This window comes from Crocodylus siamensis, chromosome 5, assembly GCF_052110815.1.
Source record: "Crocodylus siamensis isolate JL-2025a chromosome 5, ASM5211081v1, whole genome shotgun sequence".
In the NCBI taxonomy this organism is placed as follows: Eukaryota; Metazoa; Chordata; order Crocodylia; family Crocodylidae; genus Crocodylus; species Crocodylus siamensis.
This window is the reverse complement of record NC_143399.1, coordinates 47413648-47440542: the sequence shown is the minus strand read 5'-3', so window position 1 is coordinate 47440542 and position 26895 is coordinate 47413648. Positions and strand designations below refer to the sequence as shown.

The window sequence follows — 26895 nt, the reverse complement described above, 5'->3', positions numbered from 1 at the left end:
AATAGCTACAGAACTAGGAATTACAAGGTGCAGCATGGAGTCTCTGTTTCTTTGCCAACCTCAATCCCTTAGGGCTCAGGTCCGACACAATAGCTACCACACCCCACAGTAATGTCCTTTATTTAGTGTAAAGGATCAAACATGTTTTTGAACTCCAGTTTGATGTCTAGAGCTTTGACAGGATTTCCAAAAACTGGTCATTGTTCTTTCAGAAGCTGCAGCAGCAGATGTGAAATGTCTTAGTTTGTAGTCTGTATACTGTGGACCAGAGTTGACCCAATGTTGAATCTACTTCCCAAGGTGCTTAAGATGTTGTAGAAAAAAATCAACATAGAACACTAAAGACTTAGAACAAAAAAAAATAAAGATTTCAAGTTTAAATAAAACTAAAACTCCTTAAAACATACCACTATACAAAAGGCAGGAAAGGAGTGAAGTCTTACATTACACTTATTAATTAAAAGAAAACACCTCTGTAAAAGGTGATAAACATACTGTGACTTCTCTGTGTTGCTGGTTATTTAAGGCACTTTACTGAATACTTCAGCACCTCATCCATTAGACACTTTCTATCTCAGTCCAACAGCCCCAGCCCCCTACTCTTCTTTGCACTTGTATTGCAGCCTGATATAATGTCTTTATACACAGGGTACAATTTAACCCTGTCATCACTGTACCATTTACTCCCCTGCAAGAAGCCAGTATTAACATAAAAACAAAGAAGTTGTACAACTGGAGAAAGCCAAAGCAGAAATATGATGGCATTGCTTTCAGCAGGGGGTTGGACTAGATCAGGGCTTTTCAACCTTTTCAAAGGAGTGTACCCCTTCTGGATTTTACCCTCTTCCACATGGGCTGGCAGGCAAGTGGGGGGGGGGCTTGATAGCCATCTGGATGTGAAGCCAGTAGTTTGCAGCAGCACAGAGTGCTGAATGGTGGGGCTGGGGGGCGGGGAAGTGGTGTGTGGCAGCAATGCAGAGTAGTGAATAGCGGCAGCAGGGGGCAGGGAGTTTGCACATCGTGGCCGCCACCACCATTCACCACTCCATGCCGTCGCCGTGTGCTGCTTCCCCGTGCCACTGTGCCACCCCAAGGGGTACGCATACTCCCAGCTGACAACCCCTGGACTAGATGACTTCCTGGGGTCCCTTCCAACCCTAATTTTCTATGATTCTATGATTTCTAAAGACATTAACACTAGTCTTCAATATCCTCCCCCTTCCCCTACCTTCTCCTTTTCTAGCGCAGTGTTATTTGTCCACACCAGTGAATGCACCTGATGATTTAATTATTCTGTGCTAGAACATGAAACTGTTGGTGGTTCCTTTTTTAAGCTCCCACGTGATACCAGTAATTAGTTTTGGATTATCTGACCTGGTGTATTGTAGAACTGTGACTGAAGCTGGCAAGAACATGGGCTTCAGGTATTACCAGGGCTACAGAAATAAAATATGTGCAACCAATAATGATGTAGAGTGTTTATGATGTACTGGTGAAGAATGTGTGCTGAAAGGCTGTTCAGGCTTTACAGTACAGAAGGCCTTACCATTTTGTTCAGATTTAGGCATTTCCAAATTACTGGGACTAGAAGACAAGAACTGACCAGATTCTATATTTGTGAAGGTCTGAAGATTTCTAAGAATGTGGGTAAAAATAACCCCATCTCACACCAAGACTCTACAAGATCTCAGTACTGTGGAATCATCCCACAATGCTCAGAGAAGAGTGAGGTCAAATAACTAAAGTTTCTAAAAATGAAGAAGAAATGGGAGCAACCTTCATGTAGGTCTTAGCATGTTAACATCAGCTTTTTTGTACCTGCAGGAGTTACTTTCTTCTGAAGTTCCCTTTTGCTAGTGCCTGCCTTCATTCTGTCAGCTTCCCCAGATCTGACTTCTCTGAGAGATCCAAAGAAAAAAGTGGGTGTAACAAGGAGGATTTTTCACCTGTTAGAAGCTTTCTCCATCTTTAAGTCAGTAAGAGCACATTTATTCCAGAACAACTTCTGTGATGAAGAGATTTGGTCAGGGACAGGTGTTAATTTCTACCAGCAAGAATTTCTCTAAGATTCATACCAGCAGAAAAACAGCCTGGGAGCTGGAGCATATGTGAGTTCCAGTCCCGTGGCTGCACAGCTTCATAGGCCTGCTTTCCAGCCGAGGGGCACCCCTGTCCTTAGGGGAGCCATTAATTGACAGCCTGTCCTCTCCCCTGCCTGGGAACAGGGCAGGCTGTCAACTAGAGAGCCTGGGGAGGGTTCCGCCCCAGGAAAAGGACAGCTCCCACCCCCACCTTGTCAATCAGCTGACTGCCAGGAGGAGGGGGCCATTCTTCCATGGTGAGATGGGAACCCTCCCGGTTTCTGCCGCAAGAGGACAGCCCGCATTCCTTGCTTTTCTCCAAGCAGACCCGAAAGAGTGGAGGGGGAGGGCAAGGCACACTGCCACAGTGGCAAAGCTCTCTCAGCTGAGCCACAGCAATGCAGTGTGAAGAGGGGGCATTCTGCCATGGTGGGAACCCCTTCCAGGAGGGGTCCCACCTCAGGAAAATGCTCCCTCTTCTGCCAATTAGCTAATTTTTCAGGGCAGGGTCCCTACGGGGCTCCCTGGCAGCTCACCCCAGGAAGGCCATCAGAGTCAGTGCGCTCTCTCTTTCTCTCTCCCCTCCAGAGGAAGGGAGGGAGAACAGAGTACTGTGGGATATTGGTTGTCCTCCACACCCAAGAGATGCATATAACCATTCAAATTAGATTGGGAGGAAGAAAATCATCCTTATAAGTATCCAATCTAAGTTATTGTGGAAAAGCCAATTCTCTCTTTCAAAAACTCTCTTGAATGTCTGTGCATTCTCTTTTTGTGCCAGGAGGAAGGGTTTTCTCTCAGTACAAATGTAATTCCTGTTTGTGGCTGTTGTCCAGAAGTACCTAGGACTGCAAAGGAGTAGAGAGGTGTGCTCGATGTATCTTTGGAGTCAGGAGTCTCCCCAGTTGACTTTCCCAACAAGATATTTAAAGTCCACTTGTTGCATGACAAGAGATACTAACCCTGGGAAAATATTTAAGTTTACCTAGAGCTTCCTAAAACTTGGAAGTGTTTTTATATGGCATCCATGTTACCATTATGAATCACATGTTCTATGGACCTAAAGGTCAACCTTACTTCAGTTGTCTTATATACTGCAAACTAAAGGTAGCCCTGAAAATATCAACATCAGAATTGTATGTTCTTTTCTTTTTACTAAACAGGGGAGAAGATTTCCTCCTTAAAAGAGAAGACCATTAACCTGTCAAAGAAAGTCCTACCAGACTCACACCAGTACCAGTATTCTTTGCAATACTGTAATTGTCCCTTTTAATATTATAAAAGTCAGATGGGCTGCAAGAAAACCTGCATCAGACCCAAATTTGGGATTCATACCTCTTCCATTCTCATTCTGGAAAATGCCTTCCTTCTGTTCACACAGAATGGGATAAATTTACACCTGACAAACAAGCCGTGCAAGTGGCAGAAACCAAACATACCAGGTAATCCCAGCTCTATGACACCTTCCACTTCTGTTCCCTGCAACTTTTCAAGGATCTCTCTCACAAAGAGGTCACAAAGATTTCATTCTTAACTGGTGTATGATCAAACAATTTTTAAGTTGTATGTTTTGTTATGTGTGGAACCAAATACTGACAATGAAATCCCTGCTGAAAACATAATAACAAGCCAAGTTTAGATTACCTTCAACAAAGGCTGACAGTGCCTTCAGGGCTGAAAAATCTCCCCCAAGTAGTAAAAAGCATCACATAAGCTCCACTTTCACACCTACTACACAAGTGATTAGACTAGACCAGTGGTTCTCAACCTGTTTAGGCTCAAGCCACCCTTCAGAAAATGCCAGGTCTTAGTTTTCACTTGTTTTTGGACTATAGAAAATACTAGAGTAATTCTTACGCTGCAAAGAATTCAGAAGATCATAACAGGTTAGAATGTTTTTTACACCACAGATTCCTATTTAAATATCTGGGTTTATCTTGTGACTGATGTTTGCACATTTAACAGAGCTAACATTGTGTAGTACCCGAAACCACTCTTGAAAGGATCTCATGGCACCTTGGTTGAGAATCACTGGACTAGAACTTTCTGAATATGGGTCATTTATTTTTTTTAGTTTGCTAGCCAAACCAACAAGCAAACAAATCACACAAAAACAAAAGCCTAAAACAAAACAAAAACTGTTTTGAGTCAACCCCAACCAAGAAGCTTTTATTTTTCAGATGAAAAGTCAAAAACACTGCATTCTGGATGTCGTGATATATTTTGTCTCCCTTTCAGAGATTTTTGCTTGTTTTTTTACTAAATTGAAATACAATTAATTTAAAAAGGGCAGTTTGAAAATATAAAGATCGTTTCAACTTTCACAAAATATTTTCATGTTGTGACAATATTTTGTGAAAGTTCATGTTTTTCTAGCCAAAGTAAATTGATGCATTTAACAATTTTTCAAGTAGTTTCTACTGAACTAAATCTGCACTTTTGTAGTGAATAAAATATTTAAACAAAATGATTTGCCTAGTTCCAGTGGTGGGCCCAGATGCTTGAATCAGGGTTAGAGCACTAAGGGTTCTGGAAAGGTGAAAATCTAAGGCATTCAGAAGGAAAATATTATATAATTTTGTGCTATTTGCTTAGCCCTGAAGAAGTTTCCTTATCAGGTAAGAAATCTATAGAAAAAGCATCATGGGGATGTATCATGTCAGTTGTCAAGAAAAATCATGTAGCTTTCCTAACATGACTATGTTATTATTCTTCTATCAAGAAAGTGCATTGTTCTAAAAGATAAAACCTTTTGCCATTTCCTCTGATTTATTTTCCCTCATCTAAATAAGCAAAAAGGAACAGAGGAAAGTAGGTGCCACAGTGATGCATAGATGTTTGCACCAAATGTTTGCTTCTTCAAAGGAGTCTATGTATAACCCAGAATCACAATTTTCCAGATACTTTTGATCTCAGGGTGCCAAAGAAGCTCAAATCCCAAGAGCAGGAATTTGAACAGAGACAATTCTCAATGGGAAATTAAAATTCTCAGCATGAAGCTATGCTGAATCAAATGAAGCTATACAGAATCCAATTTTGGATGAGTTCTGGCAAAATGGCCAACCCGACTGGTGCAGTATCCCAGGATCATCACTTTTGTCAACTAGAACTGTATTTTGCTCACACAAAACTGTTGAGAATATGCATTATGGATTGCAAAACACTTAGCTCGCTTGGTGTGATGGAAAATGAATTCTTCTATCCACTTTTTAAAGTTGTTTTGAAAAGCCATGCCTCCAAAAGTAATCCCACCCCTCCATTTTTACTACTCATATGTGTACAACTGCTTAAACAAAAACATCCCCCTCTGCTTAGAGAACACCAAGGGTGTGTCTACAGTACATCAGGTAGTGCTCAAGAGCACTGCCACAAAAACACACCCCACCCTGTCACAATGGTGCCATGCATACCACATACCAAAAAAGCATCCCTTTTGGGTACATACCTAGAACATGCTATATAACATTTTTCAGCAAATGGCATTTGTTGAGGAACACGTGCGAATTAAAAAGGCGTGTTTTCATGTGTGATGCTGTAAAGACATGCCCACATTTTTTATATTAGCTTTAAGAATTTCCTTACCATTTTTAAAATTGGAATGTTCTCATTATTATATTCCTATTCTTAAGAGTTTAATAAATATTTTATTTGATGTAGCATGTCAATAGCAGTTATAAGCAAATAAAAAACAGAAGCTGTCTTACTGTTGTTTAAGCGCTCGGAAAATGCAGGCAAGCTATTCAACTGGGCACATGCTCGTCATTGCACAGTGGAGCACTAACATGTAGAATTTAAATAAAGGAGACTGTAAAACTATGCAAAAAACTCAAGTTAAAATTATTTTGTTAATGGGAGATTTTCAGTAACTATTTTCAACAGCTTTGAAGCCCATGCTACTACAGAGTCAAACATTAGCTTTCATAGAGACCATCTTTAGAAAAAAAGATGGGGTTTAGAGCAAAGAAATATCAAACAGGTATGACAAATTCTGTTTCTACACACACACACACACACACACACACACAACAAAGAAATAAATATACGACATCTTCACACAATGAGCCCATTTTAGCTACAGTAAGGGATACTCAAAATCTGGAGGTTCCTGCAGGAGTACTACTTTTGTAAAGGTTCCATCTGATTTTCAGAGATGTCAATTCATTGCACTATGTTGTACCATGAATCAGCAGTCAACAAAATGTGCAGTAAAAAACATGACACTCCTTATGACAACAGGATAGCAGCTCTGCAAATTGGAGATAACAGCAGAGGGATAATAAGTGGAATTGAACACTGGCTTTTAATAAGAAAATCCTAAACAGGCTCAGCAGCATTTTCTATAAATCTGAACACAATTCTCTCCCATTTGATTTGGCTTCTCTTGAGAAGTTGATAAATGAGTATTTTTTCCTGTTCCTTATATTAGAAGATTAATTTGATGCATTATTGGCAGAGCCAAGGGAATAAACAACACTTGCAATTTGTAAGCCTTTCTACAATCACCATCTTCACTTTTCTGCTGGGTTTGGGTGTCTCTCCCTCCCCCCACATTATGGCAAAGTTGGAATTTTTAGCTTTTTCTGTTACAAAGATAATCACACATATCAATACATGGCTGCTTGTTAAGACAGCCCTGCAGAAAACTGCAGACAAAACAGCAAAAGAAGTGTGAACAATAACACTCATTCACCTCAGTAAGGTGTTAGCTTCAAAGCCTGATTGGAAATATTTAAATAGCAGCATTATTAAGCAATTCAGTTTTTAAGTTATGTGAAGAACAATTTTCAGTTCAGGCAAGTTTAGCACAGTTTCTACCAGCTCAGCTTTTTTTATTTTTGGCTTAACTAGCAAATCTAATATGTGTGTGTCATACAAAGGCCCTGGTTCAAGAGACAGCTGTGGTTCTGGCCAAGAGGCACAGATAACCGTGTCAATAAGCACATCAGTCTGCATATCTGTTTCATGTTGAAAAAGCCTCAATTTAGTCAAGACCATTTGCTGCTTTCCAGGTTAGCTGTTGTGAACAACTCAGTGGGGGGATATATGAATAAGATTTGCAGGCAGAATAGGCAGTGAAAAGATTAGAAAGGCTAATTCCTCATGCAGCAGGTCATAATTAGATAGACAGTTGAGGACAGGAAGGAAAATTCCTCCCCTTAACCATTTTATTGACCTCCAGTATTGACCAGGTACATTATGCTTGACTTTCCACAAAACACACAAGATAATCTTCTTTTGGTTAGGTGCCTGCTATACGACTGGAAAACAAAAATGAAATATCCTAAATTTCCTATGCTTTGTGCTGATTATAATAATGAGTAACTGTCATTTATTTGCTGTTGTGCCTAGCAAAGAAAGTACTGAAAGGTTCTGTGTTTTGCATACTCTTACTGAAGCAGTAGAGAACTTCACAATGCCCAGCCTCTCATACCTTACAACAAAGTAAATCAATTCTTGGATTCCACAAATGTGGGGCAACTACCTTTGCCAAATTTTCAATGAATTTTGAAGATTTATGCTGACTTAATAGTTGTGTAACACATATGTGCCAAAAGCAAACTATGAGAGAATTCTGTAGCAAATCTAATTACATTGTATGAGTTACTCTGAAGCATTCCACCAAAAAATATAAAATACAATCCCACCATAGCATGCAAGAAAACAGTAATATTTCTTGCAAATTTCTGCTGACCTTAATCACTAGTGAGCACCTAGTAAGAAAGCTATCCATATCCAGAACCACCATACTTGGCATTGGTGAACATGTTCCAGAACTTGTGTAAATCAGTCTCATGGACATTTCCTAAATGAATCAGTCACAACCACATTTTTATTAAATCTTCAATTAGTAAGCAGCTTCTCTCCATTTTGTCAAATGTCTCATGGCACACACTAATGCCAATTTTCCTCAATTTATTTTAAAGTTATAATTGTGTTTGCTTTAATGTATAGCAGGGACTCTAATTTGAATCCTAGTGTAAAGATGGATCTTAATTTGTTAAATTATACTTGTGTTTAGATAAATAGCCTGACATCTTCTAAAGAACTTTATAAACATAAGCTAGTGTACTAGCACCCAAAGTATTTAAAAAATATGAGGTAGGTTCCAAAATAACACTTAAAAAGTTGGGTCTTGTTTTATTTGCCTTCTGGTTACTTAACCTTTAGGGTTCAAGTTCTTAAGCTTTTCTCTGCTGGAAGCTTATTTTTTTAAAAGCCAAGATTTGCTCAAAAGTTATATGAAAACCACCAACTACTGCAAATTTCATAGTAAGAACAGGAGACTTGGTTGTACTGTGACCATGCTTTCAGTCTCAAAATGATTTAGCATGGAACGGAGCTGAGGCCCTACATCCCATGCACACATCACATACACAGCAGGGAGAACACGGGGTGCTCAGTCCTGAGAAGGACATAGAATCTGTTCCTTTCCAGATAAGACTTTGTCATTGTATCTCCAGTCCAACCTTTCTGTATGGTCTGCTCCCAATACTCTCCACAGGACACTGCTTCTGGTGTTGCCAAATGTTGTGGGGTATATTGTGGTGCTACAGGGTCTCTCAGGAAATGATCCATGGTTTACTTCTCCTGACAAACACATTGTCCAGATATGACTGTCTACATATTTTAGTCATCTTTCTAGTGTCTAAATATAAATTCCCATTCTTCTCCTCAAAACAGTTAGCGATGAGCCAATGGCAGCCCGATGATATCTGTATGGTGTTTATAAGTTTCTGCAATCAGCTGATCCCCGATGCTGAAACTTAAGCAACACGAGCTCAACGCTTATAGAAAGTTCTCTAAATACCCCTGCATCTCAGAAAGGCTCCTATTATCCACTCAAGAGGATCTGTACTATTGTGCCAGCTTCTAGGGCAGGGGCAGGCAATTATTTCAGGCAGAGGGCCGCTTACTCTGTTTTGGCAAGCTGTGAAGGGCCGCATGGGTAGCCCTGCCCCTTGACAGGTGCCCCGCCCCCTGGTTGCCATCTTGTGACCAGAAGTCCCACCCGCTAACCCCAACCTCTATCACCAGAAGTCCCTCCCCTTACCCCTGGAAGTACTCCTTTCAGCAAGGGGTTTTGCCATCTCAGAACCAGAAAATACCAAATTATATTCTAAAAAGTGAACATCTAAAACAGTCATTAATTTGATTTCAAAAAAATATTTTTGTCCTGATTTACATGCGTTTGTGTAGTGGACTCACCCTATGAACACACGCACACACACACACTCTGCCCCTATGCCTGCAGACAGACACACCCACTGCCCCTGTGCCTGCAGACACACACACACACTCTGTCCCTGTGCCTGCAGACACACACACACGCTCTCTGCCCGTGCCTGCAGACACACACACTCTGCCCCTGTGCCTGCACGCACACCCCCCCCGCCCCTATGTCTGCACGCACATATGCACACACACCCTGCCCCTGTGCCTGCACACACATGCACGCACACACACATACACCCCCACCAGCCAGTCCCATGCTCTGCTGATTCGGTTCGGAGGAGATTCGGCCAAATTCAGTGGCTAAATTTCTGAATCTGAATTGAAACAGGGGACTCATTAAAAGGTCTGAATCAATTCAAAGCTCTCCAAATCGATTCAGAAAAGATTCAGAGAGCTTCGGTGATTCAGGCAGTCCCTGCTTGCTGCAGCAGGGAGCTGGACCTGGACTCCAAGCATGGGGGTTCCCTGCCAGGCCCCATTCCCTGTGTGATCCCCCAGCTCCCCCGAGTGCCCCACAATGCCTGCCCACTCCCCCAGCCCCTGCCATGGCTGCCCCACATGACCCCAGCTCCCAGTGCTTTAAAAAAAAGCCCCCGCTCACCAGCTGCTGCCTGGTAAAGGGGTGATTCCCCGCTGCTTTCCACTGCATGGGGGCTCTGCCACGAGCCCCCCAATCCCCTCCCCTGCTCTCCCAGCTCCCCCATGGCTGCCCCGCAAAAAAACCCCTAAAACCCCCAGGCTCACCAGCTCCTGCAGCAGCCTTGGGGCTTCTGGGGCTCATGCAGAGCCCGCCATGCAGCTCTGGGCAGTGGGGGGCAGCAGGGATAGCCCTCCCAGCCAGGCACGAGCCGGTGAGGTCGGGGTTTTTTTGTTTAAAGGGCCAGGAGCTGGGGCAAGCAGGGCAGCCATGGGGCAGGGAGGCTGGGACAGCAGGAGGTGGGATTTGGGGGGTTTGTGGAAGAGCCCTTCCATATGGCATGGGGCATTGGGGAGCTGTGGGGATTGCCCCCTGACCTGGCAGCAACCAGTGAATCAGGCCTTTACTTTTCAAACTGCCGGGAGCTAGGGCTGGGCAGGACAGCCATTGCCAGGGCTGGGAGAGCAGTGGGGGATGGGCCTGTGTGATTCAGATTTGGCTGAATTGATTTGGGACAGAGATTCGAATCACTGTCCCCCAAATCATCCAAATCTGAAGCGAATACTAGCCGCTTTGCACAGGCTTAATGTCCACCACACCCTGTCTATGTTTAGAAGGCTCACTTTAAGCTGTCAAAACACAGACCAGGAATGGGGCACATAGCTATTTGCCGCTTCTGGGAGCTGTGTGACAGCCCAATGTAAGAAAGTCAGGGGCCCAGCAGAAGGAGAGACTGATGGATCCTAGGGGTTGTTTGGCATGTCGGGGAGTGGGTGGTAGCTCTGCAAGAAGGGTTGGTAGGTCTGTGGGAGTGGGGGGAAGGAAGGGTTGACTGAGTAAGGAAGAAGGGAGGGGAGAAGTGGAGTGCTAAAAATAGCCAAGTCAGGTTTGGGGGTGGGAATAGCATAGCCTAGGGCTGGGGCAAGTGGAGTTGTGCTGGCGAAGGCTTGCAGCCATTTGGGAGATCTGGTTACCCTTTTTCTAGCTCAGGTTAACCCTTTCTCAATTTAAGTTAGTGTACCTCCAGAGTTGCACTTGAATCAAGTGCACCATTTTTTGGCCAAATTAAACCCTATGAATGCCTTCATGATTGGTTATTTAGACTGACCTACTGATGGTGAGGTTGATATAAATTTAAAGCTGGTATGTATCCTTGGAGTGCTACCTCAATGATGTAAACTTTGAAACTCACCATGCTATTTTTCCTAGTCACAATGTAGTAGTTGCAGGTAAAAGACACAACTAGGTTAGAGATAACATAATGTAGAAGCTACTACATCCATAAAAGGATGAACAATTAATTAACTAAAATATTATGTTATTTTTTAGCAGTTATGTACATATATTTCTGCTACTGTGGTGAAAAGGCAGTTGGCAGAGCACTGACTAAAAACTGGAATATACAAAAGCAACAACACTTTAAAAAGTGATTCAGTTATTAGCAGCAATGTCACCTTTCACACCATTTGGGCTAGGGACAGACATTCAAAAAGCCTGAGCCTGAATTGATTCAATCTTTGCAGGTTAGTCTAACCTGACTAGGCTAAATCAGTTTGTAACTGCCAAGACCTCCCAGAAATGCAGGCATATGCCTACAGTGGCTCAGGCTAGAAACCAGGGTGTGCTAGAGCAGCCCTCCCTTCTCTTCCATAGTACTGAGCTGATGGGGATATCGCCAGGCCCAGCAGGACACTGCGATTAGGGCTTCCCCCCCACCCCACTTCTGACCAGCCCAGCAGGGAATTGATAACTCAGGGTTTACCACCCATAACCCAGTGTTTATCACCCCATTAAGAAAATAACAGGGACATTACCAGCTACCTATTGATTCTGCCTTTGTCCTGTATGCCACAGCATGACTGTAGGCAGCATGTGGTCTGCTAGCTAATGCTTAGAGGTGTCTGTGTAAGGCAGAAGGGATGGGACAGGGAGTGGGGTGGGGAGCAAGGGGAAGCCAGGCAGATGCCTGCAGTCTTTGCTGGAGTTCCAGGTAGGGAGCAGAGAGGAGGGGCCAGCTTTGCTGTGGAGCAGAGAGTCCTGCCCAGCCCAGAGAGCATGCTGAGATGCTGGGGGAGTCTGGTTTAACTTAAACAAGCAAGGGGTCTGGGACAGACACTGCATAAATGGTTTGACCCAAATCAGTTAAGTCTGATACTATATTCAACCAGGTTTATCTCAAACCAGTTCCAGCCATTTTCAGACTGGTTTATGTGCACTGAACATCTGTTCTGCTACAGGTTTAAACCCATTTCTGATCACTTAAACTGGTACATTTATAATGTCTGTCCCTAGCCTTGGAGCCTTAAAATATACAAGCAAGACAATGACAGAATGACAACTTTAGATATATGTAAGGTATTAGTCATATAGTCTGATTCCAAGTGATTTTCAGCATGACTTTGTACAACAATTGTTTAAAATGAGGAAATAAAACAGTTTTCCTCATGTTAGCATCTCAGGTCAGCATATTTGCCAATTATCCTTTTGGGTATACCTAGAGGACACTGAGTACATTTAGAAACACTTGCTTAGCAATCTACAGAAAATGCTCCCTGGTACTTACTAAGATTTATAAGAGAATCATAAAACTTTGATCCACTGGAATAGCTGCTTTTAATTTTAATGTTAGTATTACTAAACATATATGTTCTCTCTCAAATAAAGGACATAATTTTTAAAAATTGTTTGCTGCTTACACAGTAGACCCTGAAAGGGATTTAATCAGTATATTCTGGGGAAAACTAATTTCCACTATTTTCAGTCAACATGCCAAGAAAGATATCTTCCACTGACTTGCTTGGACAGAGGTGGTTTTAAATGCTACCATATCTGAATAGCAGCAGTTTTCTCCACACATGTAAAGGATCAGATAAGGGGCAAGAGACCAAAGAATCAGGTCTTTCATGTATACTTGCAAGCACTCAGAAAATGAATCTTCTGGAATTAAAGAAAATATGCAATAAATAAATGATTATAAGGTTTTATTTTACAAGTTCTGAGGAATACTTATTAATATTTTAGTATCCCCCTAATTTTGAATATGAACGGTCCCTTGAGGCTAAATTGTGCCACTGGATACACATACACACAACTCTCTTTGAAGAAAATGAGTTGTATGAAGTCTTCCATTTACTTCTGTTTTGCAAGAGAGTTCTAGTGCAATACTGTGCAATTGGATACATGACCAAGCAGAGACCTTTCTATGTTCTTGTACAGTAAATGCTATTACTTTGGAAAACAACTTTGTTTGCTACATCAGTATGTAACCACCTTAGAGACACAAAACAGAGAAGACTTTCAGATAACTTCTGCATTCCCTATGTCTTCACATTATCAACAAGCCATCAAATTACAGCTTCTTAATTGAAAAGCATTTTTATATCCCACATAAAACATAGAATACTTTAATGATCTGCTCGTTTGTAAATAGGTGTAGTGGCATAACTAGGGGAGAGGAGTGTAATTGGGACATCAGCCCTAAGTGCACACTTATGGAGGGGGCACAAAAATTGCAGCTGCTGTTATTGTGTCATAGTTTTATAGTTTGTAGGGTCGGAAGGGACCTGAGCAGATCATCAAGCCTGACCCTCTGCCATGGCAGGAAAGAGTACTGGGGTCAAACAACCCCAGCAAGGCGTTCATATAGCCTCCTCTTAAAGACCCCCAAGGTAGGAGCCAGCACCACTTCTCTTGGAAGTTGGTTCCAGACCCTAGCCGCCCTGACCGTGAAGTAGCGCCTCCTGATATCTAGCCTAAATCTACCCACTGCCAGCTTGTGACCGTTATTCCTAGTCACACCTGGTAGTGTTTGGGGGAACAGGGACTCCCCCAATGCCTGCTGGTCCCCTCTGACTAGTTTGTAACAGGCCACTAGATCCCCCCTCAGCCTTCTCTTGTGGAGGCTGAACAGGTTCAGGTCCCGTAGCCTCTCCTCATAGGGCCTGCCCTGCTGCCCCCCGATCATGCGGGTGGCCGTCCTCTGGACCCTCTCCATGTTGTCCACATCCCTCGAAGTATGGCGCCCAGAACTGGACACAGTACTCCAGCTGTGGCCTGACCAGTGCCACATAGAGGGGGAGGATCACCTCCTTGGACCTGCTTGAGATGCATCTGTGGATGTATGACGAGGTGCAGTTGGCCTTCCTGACTGCATCCCCACACTGCCGACCCATGTTCATCTTGGCATCAACAATGACTCCAAGATCCTTTTCTGCCTCTGTACTGATGAGAAGGGAGTTCCCCAGCCTGTAGGTATGGTGCTGGTTCTTCCTCCCCAGGTGCATCACTTTGCACTTGTCGGTGTTGAATCCCATCCTATTCTCATCCACCCACCCCTGTAACCTGTCTAGGTCTGATTGCAGCCTATTCCTCCCTTCTAGCATGCCCACATCCCCCCACATCTTAGTGTCATCAGCAAATTTAAACAGGGTGCTTTTTACCCCCTCGTCCAAGTCACTCATGAAGATGTTGAACAGTGCGGGCCTGAGGACCGAGCCCTGTGGAACCCCACTGCCCACATCCCTCCAGGTCGAAAATGACCCGTCCACCACCACTCTCTGGGTGCGGCCCTCCAGCCATTTGGTGACCCATTTCACTGTGTAGGTGTCGACACCACAGTCCCCCAGTTTCTTAATGACAGACAGTGTCTAAGGCCTTCCAAAAGTCCAGGAAGACTATGTCCACTGCTACCCCTGCATCTAAGGATTTGGTGACCTGGTCACAGAACGCCACCAGGGTGGTCTGACAGGACCTGCCTCTAATGAACCCGTGTTGGTTGCCCCTAAGCATACTCTCCCCCGCTGGCCCCTCGTGGACATGTGCCAGGATAATTTTCTCAAAAAGCTTACCCAGAATCAAGGTAAGACTAACTGGCCTATAGCTTCCCAGGTCCTCCTTCCTCCCTTTTTTGAAGATAGGAACCATCTTGGCCCTCTTCCAGGCCTCCAGCACCACACCAGAGCACCACGAGTGCTCATAAAGCTGTGCCAGGGGTCCCGCAATGACCTGAACTAATTTCCTCAGTACTCTAGGGTGGAGATCGTCCGGACCAGTTGATTTGAATACATCCAGTCCCTCAGAAGTTCCCTGACTAGTTCCTTACTAACCTTGGCCTAGGTGCACCTCCCCTGGGGTTTAAGGGGGGTCCGGGGTGGGGGGGTGGCTGTTCCAGTCCCTGCTTAGGAAAATGGAGGCAAAGAAATCATTAAATAGGTTAGCTTTGTCGTCTGGTGTGACGACCAGATTTCCTAGCGTGTCTTGCAGGGGCCCCACGTTACCTGGTACCTTCTTTTTGCCCCCTATGTATTTAAAAAAGGACTTCTTGTTGTCCTTGATCTGGGAAGCTAGTCCCAGTTCCATCTCCACCTTGGCCTTCCTGACCGCCTCCCTGCATCTCCGAGCAACTGCAGTATAGTCATCCCTGGTGACGGCCCCTCCCTTCCATTGGGTGTGCGCCTCCCTTTTAGCTAGGAGACATTCCCGGATAGTTTTGGTGAGCCATGGGGGCTTTTGCACCCTCCTTCCCCCTTTGATCCGTGTTGGGATTACCTCCCTTTGGGCTTGGAGGATCGTCTCCTTAAGGAGCGACCACTCTTCTTGGACACCTGGCTCCCGTCCCCTCCGGGATCTCAGTGCTTCCCTGACTATTCTTCTTAGCTCATTGAAGTCCGCCCTCCTGTAATCTAGGGCTGCTGCCTTGCTGTAGGCCTTTGCCACCTTGCGCTGGATGGTGAATTCCAGCAGGCGATGATCGCTGTCACCCAGGTGGTCGAGCACCTGCAGCCCCCTCACCAGGTCGTCGCCGGTGGCCAGCACCAGGTCCAACAAGGCGTCTCTCCAGAGATCCTGGTTTTCTCTGTTTAAAAATCACATTACTATATATATAGATGTAAGTTCAACACAATGTTTTATTGATATATTTACAATTTTAAAACAATGTGGAAGCCTACCAGTGCCTCAATCACTATAATAAAATACATTCTAAGTACCTAAAATGTTTGTATTTGATTTTGCGTTTTTTTCTCATGGAAAATCAGAGCTCCCCCTAACCCCTTTGTTCACCAGGACACAGGTCCAGGCCCCTCACTCCCAAGCCACAGCCCCCTGGCCCTGCTGGTGCCCCTCACTCCCCACCCACAACCCTCCTGACCCCAGCCCTGCTGAAAGGGGCCCCCAGCTGCCAAGACTATGGGGCCAGGGACCCAGGTCTGCAGCCCCCTGCCGCAGCACCCGAGTCCTTCGTGTCTCCTGTGGGAGGTGGAGGGTGCTGTGGTAGAGCAGAGTGCCGAGCCCAAAGCCTAGCTCTCCCTCCCCCTTGGGCAGCACAGCTGGAGTGGAGCCTGTGGTGGAGGTGGGTGCAGGCTACCCACTGAGGGCTCCCTGCCCTGCTGTCCTCCCCATGGGGCCTCCATAGCCCAGAGGATGGGACCCGGTGCAGCAGAGCAAAGAGGGGTGGGGGAACTTGATGTTGCTGCCACAAGCCCCTCACTGCCATGGCAAAGCGCCCCCTGCCCACCTGGCAGCAGCAAGGGGCACAACACAGTGCCACCAGCCCCACTGCTGCCAAGCAGGCAGGGGGCACTTTGCTAGGGCAGCACAGGGCTTGCAGAAGCAAGGAGCTTCACCACCTGGCCCCACTCTGCCCTGCCATGCCAGGTCCCACCTGTTGGGCTGCAGAGGCTCTGGGGGGAAGGCAGCAGGGCAGGGAGCTTGAGCCTGCAGTGGACAGTCTGCCCCAGCCCCATGTACAAATCTGAAGGGCAAGTGCACACCATGCCCTCCACCCCAGAAGCGTGACAACAGTGGGAAACCAACTTCTGGGACCCCAACCCCATGGACAAGTCTTCTGCAGCTCTGTCCCACTTCCCACTGGGGCCCTGCAGCTGTGCATTCTGGCCCCAGGTCCCACACACCACCTCAGCTGGACAGCAGCCCCAGCCCCACCCAACTCCCTCCCTATGGGAGGGATCAATCCCCTCGCTGCCCTGCCCCCCACAGCTTACCTGTGGGAGCTGCTCTCCAGGCTGCCTGGCAACCATGTGCATGTGTGAGTCCGCAAATGCACATGGTGCCCCCTGCCTGACTGCCCTTCTCCCACTCCCCCCAGTCCCTTGCAGGCTCAAACTCTACTAGCCTGCATAGAGCTCTTTGCAAAAGTGCAAAATCCATGGGTATTTCCATTAAAATGGAAAATCCACAATTTTTTTCTGTTTTTCTACAGGAGGCCCAGATCCCTGGTCACCACCAGCAGCCTGGCTGTTGCCCCATGCACCCAAGGTGCAGAGCTGCCTAGTTTTGCCTCTGAATAGATGCGATGAATAGAAATACTTATGAACAGACATTTTTCCCTTGTCCTGCTGGACACACTCAGTGTGGTACCTGGAAGCCAAACTCACTTTCCCCTCTCCTTAGATTTGATTGAGGGCTTTACACAGTAATACTTGGGGAAGTTAATCAAGAGTAAGCAAAGCTTTGAATTTGAAGTAAATTAATTAAACAGAATTAAATCCACACAGTGTCCAGACGGGGGCTTAAATAATCCACTTTAAACTTACCAGGTAGGTTAATTTAGATTGAATTTCTAAAGTGTTCCCATATACAAGGAGTGAAATTCAGCTCAAACCCTTTCACCAGACTTGGCCATCTCGGGCTTCCCATTGCAAGGCTGGTCAGTTCACACAGATCCCTTCCGATGTCTTTTATACCTGAGTGCAATTAAGGGCCACCTCCCTTAGTGAGTTAGCAGAATGCACTTAACACACTTTAGAAGGACTTAGATACTCTACAGAGGGGGGCATATTCAGACTAGAACAGCTGGCTTAAAAAATATTACGATTTTAACTCATATCTTCTTCTTCCCTGCATTACTGATAACTTTTCAGTATCATTCTTGACACTGAATTCTCCATTCCTTACAACCCTACCTATGTGGGTGCGTAGACTTTTAACAGTACTTCAGTTCCACGTCTCAAACTCCTCTGTCCCTTACTTTCACTCCACCCACTCCAGTGTGTACAGAATTCTACTTTTTGCTTGTTACCCATACAAGAAATTGTGCCCGCAGAAGATTCATTCTTAAGTAACTCTGCTGCTTGCCCATCCATTCTGGGATTTCGTTTAGAATTCCATGTTATGTTTTATAAAGGCCTAATATGCATTTCGCTAAAGCTGACCTCTTGTGCGTCTCTTCATCATTTACTCTCCTTTCTTTTTCATAGGTCATAGCTGTTCCCTCTGGCCCATGCCTCTTAATTTTTCTCTCTCCCTGTTAGTGGGTCTTTTGACAAGATTTACTTATTTACCATTCACCATTCTTGGTAGCAATATACCACCAGAATATCTTGTATTAGTTAATGCTGTGAATCATTTACAAGTACAGTTTGATATCCCAATAGGATAACAGACAAAGCACATGCAGACACACACATACACACACAAAATAAATTTGTACACTATTGAAATTTACTACTAAAAACTAGAATTAAATGCTCTTTTAAGAATAATAAGTTGGAAGAAATGCTGCACTGTTCTGTAGCCATTTATTAAGTTTGGGGTTTCCTTTTGCATGGGATGCAAAACTATGTAGCTATTTTAACTGCAAAATAGTACACTCTTTGGCTACACACCAATTAATATGTACTCAAACAGCAACCCTGCAAGAAGACAAAATGCAAAGGATAATGTATTTTACCACAAAATCTTTCAAAAGACTAATGAACAGACTGGAAGAAGACTGAAACAGAATATTACCATAATCATTGTTTTAAGCAGTCTATATCTTACATAGATTTAACGTATAAACTATAGCAAAAGTCACTCTAAGTTTAAAAAAAGTGACAACTCTTATTAAGTATAACTAGTCAAAATCACAGTTGCCATTAAATTGTGTAGTGATAACACTGTACTATATGCAGCAGTAAGTTAATGTTAAGTTAATGTTACTGTACTTTCTTTTTTCTGGCATGATCTAGTGGTATGATCCAGAAAGAAGAAAATATATTAATATTAACTTGGCATGCTACCTTTTATTGGATCAACCGTATGGTTGTGACAGAGACAGACAAGCTTTCAAATGTAAGACATTGTTCACTGAAAGCTTGTTTAACTCTATGCCAACTATACAGTTGGTACAATAAAAAAATATCACCCTAAAAAATCTTTGCCTCTTATATAACTTCTGGACCATCACAGTTATAACACTGCTCTTACACTGAAAGGCACAATACAGGGCATGAAAATAAGTTGAGGTATTTTGGAAAGTATCTTCCATAACAAAGCACCATGAGATGCCTGCCAAGAGCTGAAGGACTTTAGTTTTTAAATCTCCTCAGGAAGATGCGCACTAAGTAAACAACATAGAAATAATTTTATTTAGCTCAATAGAAACTGGTCCTGCATTTACACATGCCAGAATCTGAACCAGCTGCATTAAGAAATATATGCATGTTGAACCTGAATATTTGCTTTGTAAGCCCTTTCCCTCAGCCCCACATTAATTTCTGAAGGAAGTGTTCAAGTCTTGTTTCAAGTAACCTCACAAACCCCACAACGAAATCTCCGGCCAATAGGAAAAATCTTTAAAATTTGTCCAATATAATGCTAAAATGCCATATCCAGACCGAAGTGAAGTTTTATGGGAAAATATGCATAGCATTTGCCTTCTCTAGAACAGATCAGACCTAGTGCTGAGAGGCTCTCACCTTCATGAGATTTGTATGACTTATAAAATGCCTTACCTAGAAAAAGGAATTATCAAAATAAATCATTAAACTAGACAAAAAGGGAAATAAATGTGTTTTAAAACTGTAGTAAGAGTAAAATTGAGTTCTGTTTTCTCAGCTTTTTCCAAATGTAAGCATCATAGCCTCTGCAGATACATCCTTGGCCAATTTTGCTGGGCTTTAGCTGTCATTCCAGTTAATACTAAACCCTCAATATTTGCACATATTTCTTTTTGGATTTTTTCAATTTCTAACCAAGATATCAAGCTTTATTTTTATTATCACTTTGACTAGGGACAGAAGTTACACATAAACAGGTTTAAGTGAGGAGAAACTGGTATAAGTCTGTAACAGAACATAAATTCAGTGCACTTAAACTAGTTTCAAAATGGCTGAAACCAGTTTGAGACAAACCTGGTTGAATGCAGTATAAGACTAAACTGATTGAGGTCCAACCAGTTTAGGAAGCTTTGCTTCCCAGACCCCTTCCTGCCCGGTCCTGGCCATGACCCCCACCCCCACCCCCACCTGTGCACAGCTTCCCTGTAGCCATGGTCTCTCTCTAGCGCCCCCCAGCTTCTAGCCTTAGCCACTGCAGGCATGTGCCTGCATTTCCGGAATCAAAAGCAACTGTCTATCCACTTGCAAATTGATTCAAACTATGCAGGTTAGACTAAACTGCAAAGATTAGATTGAATCAATTTAGGCCCAGGCTTTTTGAATGTCTGCACTTAGCCCTAACAGAAAAATTCCAGAATGAAAAGATGTTTAAAATCCCAGCACTATGCCCTCTTGTATTTTCCCTAGCAGATTTAGTGAAGTAGTATAAGAAAGTCCCCTGGTAGGCAATTTGAATAAACGCCCATTGTCTTGGTTAGAGTAAACTGCAAGAGAAATTGTCTTCTAGTCCAAAAAATTTACATTATAAAGCAGTATCTTACAGATGAATCGCAAAGGCAGCACACCTGGTAGCCCAAACTAACAGCTGAATATAAGATTATTTGAGATGATCTTTTTAGTCTTTTGACTATTTACTAATCAGCTAATTAACTAATTAATGAGAAGACACTGATGGTCTTGCTTTTCTCAATAAAAAATCAGTTTTCCCATGTTAATTAGTTATTTGATTTAAGTAGGTTCTGAGGGAGGAAAAAGTTTATGTAAACGCAAGCAAAATAGGGATTTCACTTCGAATGCCATGTTCTGCTGCCACTCTTCAGCCTCTCTTTCCCTGTACTCACTCTAGGTAAATTAGAGATAATGAGGATCACTCCTACCTTAATATTGCAGGCCTGTTCCATCAGTCGTCTGGCGTTTTCTTCTGCCCTGTATCTCTTGGGCAATTGAACTCTGAAGAATTTTAAAGCCCCTTCAAAATCAGCTTGTAAAAGGTCTTCCTTTGAGGTCTACAATAAAACACAGAGAACTACTTTAAACACAGAGAACATTTCCACTTGCGCTATTAGTGGATTTATCATCTGCTGAATTTATTCCAAACAGCCAGTATTCACATTAACTCAAAACCATTCTCTAGGAAAACAGCTCTCTAACCTGTATCTCAAAAGATGAAATAAAAGTCGGAGCACGTCCAAAGAAATCCCAAGCAAAGCACTGTGATAAGAGGACTTTAACAAGCTGATGTACTTATCCTTCTATACCTGGAGGCTGAGAAAGGAAATCTGGCAAAGCCTGTCAAAATGGAATTCAGTGAAAGTGAAAAAAAACCTAGAAGAACTGTGGTATTTTTTAGATGGTTTGTGTTTCTTGACTGTTGCTGATTTTTGCTCTACTAGGAAGACATTATATATGACTGCAGACATGATTACCAGAAGTGAAAGGGTTTCCAAGTTATAATAAGAACCAGCTAGTCACAGTTCATATACTGTACTGTGACAGGAAAATAAACTTGTACCCTTTTTTCTACATGTTAATATAGTGCCTACCTTTGTGGTATCAAACCATAACTATAGCTAACACTTTAAGAGAGGAAGAGATAAAGATTCAGTGGAAATCTACTATGGCTGCTGATAACAAACTGGAAAAAACACATTCTCAGATTTACTAAAGTCTACATTTCATGCCTTTCTAAAATACAATACCAACCCTTTAGATATTTTGCTTAAGATATTCTGGATGTGAGTGTTCAGAAAAAGTTTTTCAGCTGCAATCCCTGAACTTGAGTTTCAATAATATTTGACAAATAACGGTTAATACAAAAAACTACAGAAATATTATGAGAACTAATAACTGCTTCCATTATTTATACTTCAGTAAGAACATAAGTAAAGTTTGGTAAGGTTAAGTGCTGCACTTGAAGGAATGCTAGGGTCTATAGTCAAAACTGAGGATGTCAGTTAGTGTACAAACCGTGCCACATGAATGCTAGCAATATTGCTTATTACTGACCTGTATTTAATTTCCCATGTTGGAAAAGGTCATTATTAAAGTCATTAATCAGGAATAAAGGGGACACTTAATTTCTTGGGTCTCACGATTTCCTTAGTCAGGATTTAAGCCAAATGAAGGGACAAAACGATACTGAATATGCTGATTAATTATCCCTCTCCGCAAGGCAGCAGATGATTAAATGATACACTCATTCTTCTGGATCTGTTTGTAGACTTTGTGTCACCACTGATCACAAGGTGTGACTAAAGTAGATAGAGTTATTTGAGTGGCTTGGCTCCTTTTTGTGTGCAACTCCAGAGGTTAGTTCTGCACAGGCATTAGTCTGCCTCCAAAACACTCACAATTCTGAAGAGATCTACTTGGTTGCCTTTCTGTTTACCGCAGAAGAGACATGAGAAAAGCTGTTTTCAGGATGTTGATGACACTCTGCTCTATAAACTATTACATCTGATTCTGTCCACAAAAAAATTGGCAGGAGAGCTATCTGGCTGAGACTCAGTCAGACAAGACTGAAGTAATGTTGATAGAATGATGCTGCATTAAGGTGTCTTGTGGATCTAGGGCTGCTCACAGATGCTACTTCGGCCAACATTTTTGTTTTCTTTTCTCTTCAGCTGCACTTGCAACTGTTTAATTTAGATGTAGGCTCTACTACAGCTAATCTGCATTTCTGTCACTTAAGACCAGTTGACTGGAGTGTATGCCACACTGGGCAAGATTATGGGACTATCTGAACATTACAGAATGTGATGGTCAGTGTATTAAGCAGCCAATTATGCAGACAGCACGGGGCATCAATATGCCAAAATCTGCCCTGGCTACCTGTCAGCTTCTGGATAGAGTTCAAAGTGTCAATGTTCATCAAAAAGCCGTAGATGGTTTGGAAACTGGCTATTTTCTCCCTGTGTGCAATATTCACACAGCTGGGATCAGTGGAGGCATTTGAACTGGAGATCACTGTTGCACTGCAAAGCCACCTTTTCTGAGAAAAATCCCACTGTAAATGATGCTCACAGTTCAAATGCTCCTTTTGCTCTCAACATCCCCACCAGATAACCTACCCCAAGCAGAAGTCTGTTCTCAGGAAAGAGAGAGCCTCTGGTTTATGCTACTGATTTTATATGGAATGTGCTCATCAGGGGCAGATGCAAAAGCAGGGTGCATGGGTGAGGTTGCCTCCCCCCCCCCCCACACCCACAATGCTGTGGAAGCAGCAGCTGGGGACTTTTTAAAGTCCCAAATCAGTTAAGAATCCCCCCATCCCTTCCCCTCCCTGCTCAGCAGCACATCCTCTTCCCATCCCTCACCGCCACTGTCCCTGCTGTCTCTGGCTGCCCTTGCGGCATGAGAGTTCCAAAGCCTCTCCTTCCCAACTCTAGACAGGCTGCATGGGGAGCAGGCTCAGCCTGGAACAGTGGCAGCAGGCAGGTTCCCCCTCCCTGCCTGGTCCCTGGGTGCTCCCTGCCAGTCCAGGAGCAGGTTCAGGGAAGAGGAACTCACCCTGCCCCTGTTGCTGCTGCCATTGTCCCCAGATTAGCTTAGTTCCCTTGGCAGCCCAGTAGAAGCAGAACAGAAGCAGCCCCAATGCTCCCTGTCACCCCTAGGGCAGCTGGAGACAGTAGTAGTGGCAGGTGGAGGAGGACACAGGATGGGGCAAATGTGACGAGAGGAGGACAAATGCACTATAGGTGTGTGTCTACATGAGATGCTAAATGAGCAGTAGACTAATTCTACCGCACATTAGCACAGCAGGCAGAAACCGTGTTAATGTGCAGTAGAATTAGTCTACTGTGCATTAGCATTACCTTAAAAATGTGTGCTGGCATTACTGAGCTGTAGTGCCAATTACGGTTCATTAAGTTAGTACCTGTTCTTACATGTACTAAACTTTATGTGCCATAATTACAGCACGTTAATGCACATGTAGACATGCCCACTGCATATGGAGAAGGGAGAGAGAACTAATAGTAGCGGGTAACTTCTTACCTGAATCAGGGACTTAAAAAAAGACCCTGGTTTTTGTTCCTACAGCATAGTCTGCCCATCCTGTGGAGGGGACAGGGGGAGAGGAGGAGAGTTGAGTGGAATAGCTGCAGCTACCCCTGCAGCACCAGTTCCTGCACCCCACTTTATAAAATCCTGGATCTGCCCATGATGCTTAGCTATTATAGTGATGGGTACTATAATAAAACTCTAAGGGCCGGTTGACATAGCAAACTTATTGTACCTGGCATCATCCCCTTTGAGCATGCCATGCAGCTATGCTCAGGCTACCTCCTAACTGAAAGTAGTATTAACTCAGAGGTTCCCAATCTTTTTCTTATTGCATACTCCCTTCCAGATTTACCAGCTGCCCATGTACACCTACCAACACACATTTTATATTTTAGCCCCTTAAATGCCAATTATTATTATAATGCAAAATTAAGTCTGCCATTGCATAATTTCTCCTGCGTACCTCCCAGAGATGCCTTGCGTACCCCAGGGATATATGTACCACATTTTGGGAACCTCTGGTATAGTTGCATCTATGCAGCAATTCAGGGTGAATGACTACCCCATGCTAACCCACCCATGGCATTACACAGAAGCTGGTACAGTACTTTCTGTCCAGAAGAGGGCAGTGTGGTGGAGGTTACCATTGTCAGGCATTGTTTGTTTACAGTGTAGGCATAGCCTAACACAGGTAGGTAGGAGGTTTACATGGAACGGGTTTACTGGGTGGGTGTTTTCAAATACTATTTCTGGAAGGAAAAATATATCTACCCTGCACAATGCAGTGCCATGCAGCAGTAAAGCTGAGTTAGTGTGGAAGTCCATCATATGAAGTAGGAAATATTAGATCACACAGAGTGTCAAACTAATGTAACTACACTACCTTTGGTGTCCAAGTTAGCTCATATACAGTTCTACACAGCACTGCATTGTGTAGTGAAGATATACCCAAAGTTACTCCCAGAGTCTGGATCTCTTAGCCTTCTGGATAACCAACATCCTCCATTTTTTGCCATGTTTTTAATACGGAGGCAAACCAAGTAGAGGTGCACCAATGTATTGGTCCATATCATATTGGCACTGATAAAAGGAAATTGACATTACTGGCAATTGGCTTTTTTTGGCCAGTGTAGCTGATAATGTCACCAATAAATGCTGCATGCATGTGCACAGCCATAGCATGTAGGCAGGCAGGAATGCAGCCCGACAGCTTAGAGAGCAGCCTCCTGCCAGTAAGTCGAGGGGGGGAAGGAATGTGGGGGGAGAAGGGGTTTAGGGGGCAGACTGAGGCCCCCACAGTGAGGAAGGGAGTGGGGCTGGGGCAGGGGAAAGTGCTGCCCAGCTGAAGCAGGGCATGGGACAGAGGTGCAGGTGGCTTGTCCAGAGGGTTTTGGGGTCACTGCGGCATGCACCCTTGGGAGGCATGGGGGGCATGTGCCTACCACATTTGTGCACGGGGCAAGGGGAGGCTACCCACTGTGGGCTCAGGGACAGGAGCTACACCGGCCTCTTTCTGGCAGAGGGCTTGGCCGGGGCTGTGCTCAGGGTGGGGTAGGCAGTGGCACTGGGGGGAGGCAGGCTACAGGAGAGCTATGTTGAATTTTGGGGTGGCTGTAGCCCACCCCATAGCCCCCCCCCCAGCACCACCACTGCCCACCCACCCTGGGCGCAGCCCCAGCCCTCTGCCAGGAAGAGACTGGCACTGCCCCAAGCCTGCAGTGGAAAGCCTGCTCTCACCCTGCATACAAATCTGGGGGTTGCATGCCCCCCATGCATCCTCTGGAAATGTGTGCAGCAGCAGCAGTGAACTGACCTGTGCTGATGACCTGACCCCCCCCCAGATGAGCCACCCGCAGCTCTATCCCACACCCCACCCCAGCCTTGCTGGGCAGAGCCTACCCTTGCCTCTGTCCCAGCCCCACTCCCTCCCTCACCTTGCGGGCCTCAATCTGCCCCCCATGCCCCTTCCCCCTAACAGACTTACTGGGCGGATGCTGCTCTCACAGTTGCGGGGCTGCATATTGGCAACTGGATCAGTATCAGCCAATATGGCTGGTTAATAATCAACCATCCGTATCAGCCAAATTATCAGTGCTGGAATCAATTTTTTATTATTCTATTTTTGAGCTGAATATTTTCAGGTCGAATGGTCTTGGTTAATAAGTTAATTATTGTTGTCTGTATTTTGTAGCTTATTTGTATTCTTAACTAATATACTGCACTTTAAACTACTGCTTTATAAATCAGTTAAATCAAATCAAAAAACATATTTAAAACTGCCCTGGAACATCTATGGGACACACTGAAAGATAGTGATTTTTTAATACACAAATATATGAAGACATATTTGAATCAAACTAACAATCTTCAAATATGCTTTTTGACACTTTTGCATTGCCAGCAATAGGAATTTTAAAATTTATTTAATTCTTGAGGCTTATTGAACTGCTGGGACTATTCTGAATAGGTTTTTCACAGGCAGCTATAAACATTGGATGTGCAGGTGCTCCAAGCTTTTACCAACATAGCCCCTTATTAAAAATAAATAAAAAATTGAAGTGATAGAACCAAATTTGGATACCAGAAATATACATGCAAATCATTCAAAACAGAATTTACGACTTCAAAGCTACTGATCAAAACCCTGATCGCAACAAAGCTTTTCTTTTCAAATCAAACTAGACTTTTTAACAGCCTTTGTAAGTCTGCTTTCAGGTTCTCTTGCTATTGTGAAATCGGTGAGAATTTTTAGAAACCACAAGGCCTAATCCTGAAAATGCTTAGTCACTTGAGTAGCCAATCACAATAACAACTACTTGCA

At 43.9% G+C, this 26895-nt stretch overlaps 1 protein-coding gene across 2 annotated transcripts in view; it reads right to left on the bottom strand.

Moving 5' to 3' along the window:
• The window catches only part of RABGAP1L (RAB GTPase activating protein 1 like), a 480584-nt gene that overhangs the window by 72095 nt on the left and 381594 nt on the right, over window positions 1-26895 (bottom strand). For both annotated transcript variants that reach the window (XM_090046904.1, XM_090046905.1), the window contains one exon: window positions 20948-21076. In XM_090046904.1, coding sequence (XP_089903030.1) covers window positions 20948-21076 — 129 coding nt within the window. The remainder of the gene's footprint in view (window positions 1-20947; window positions 21077-26895) is intronic.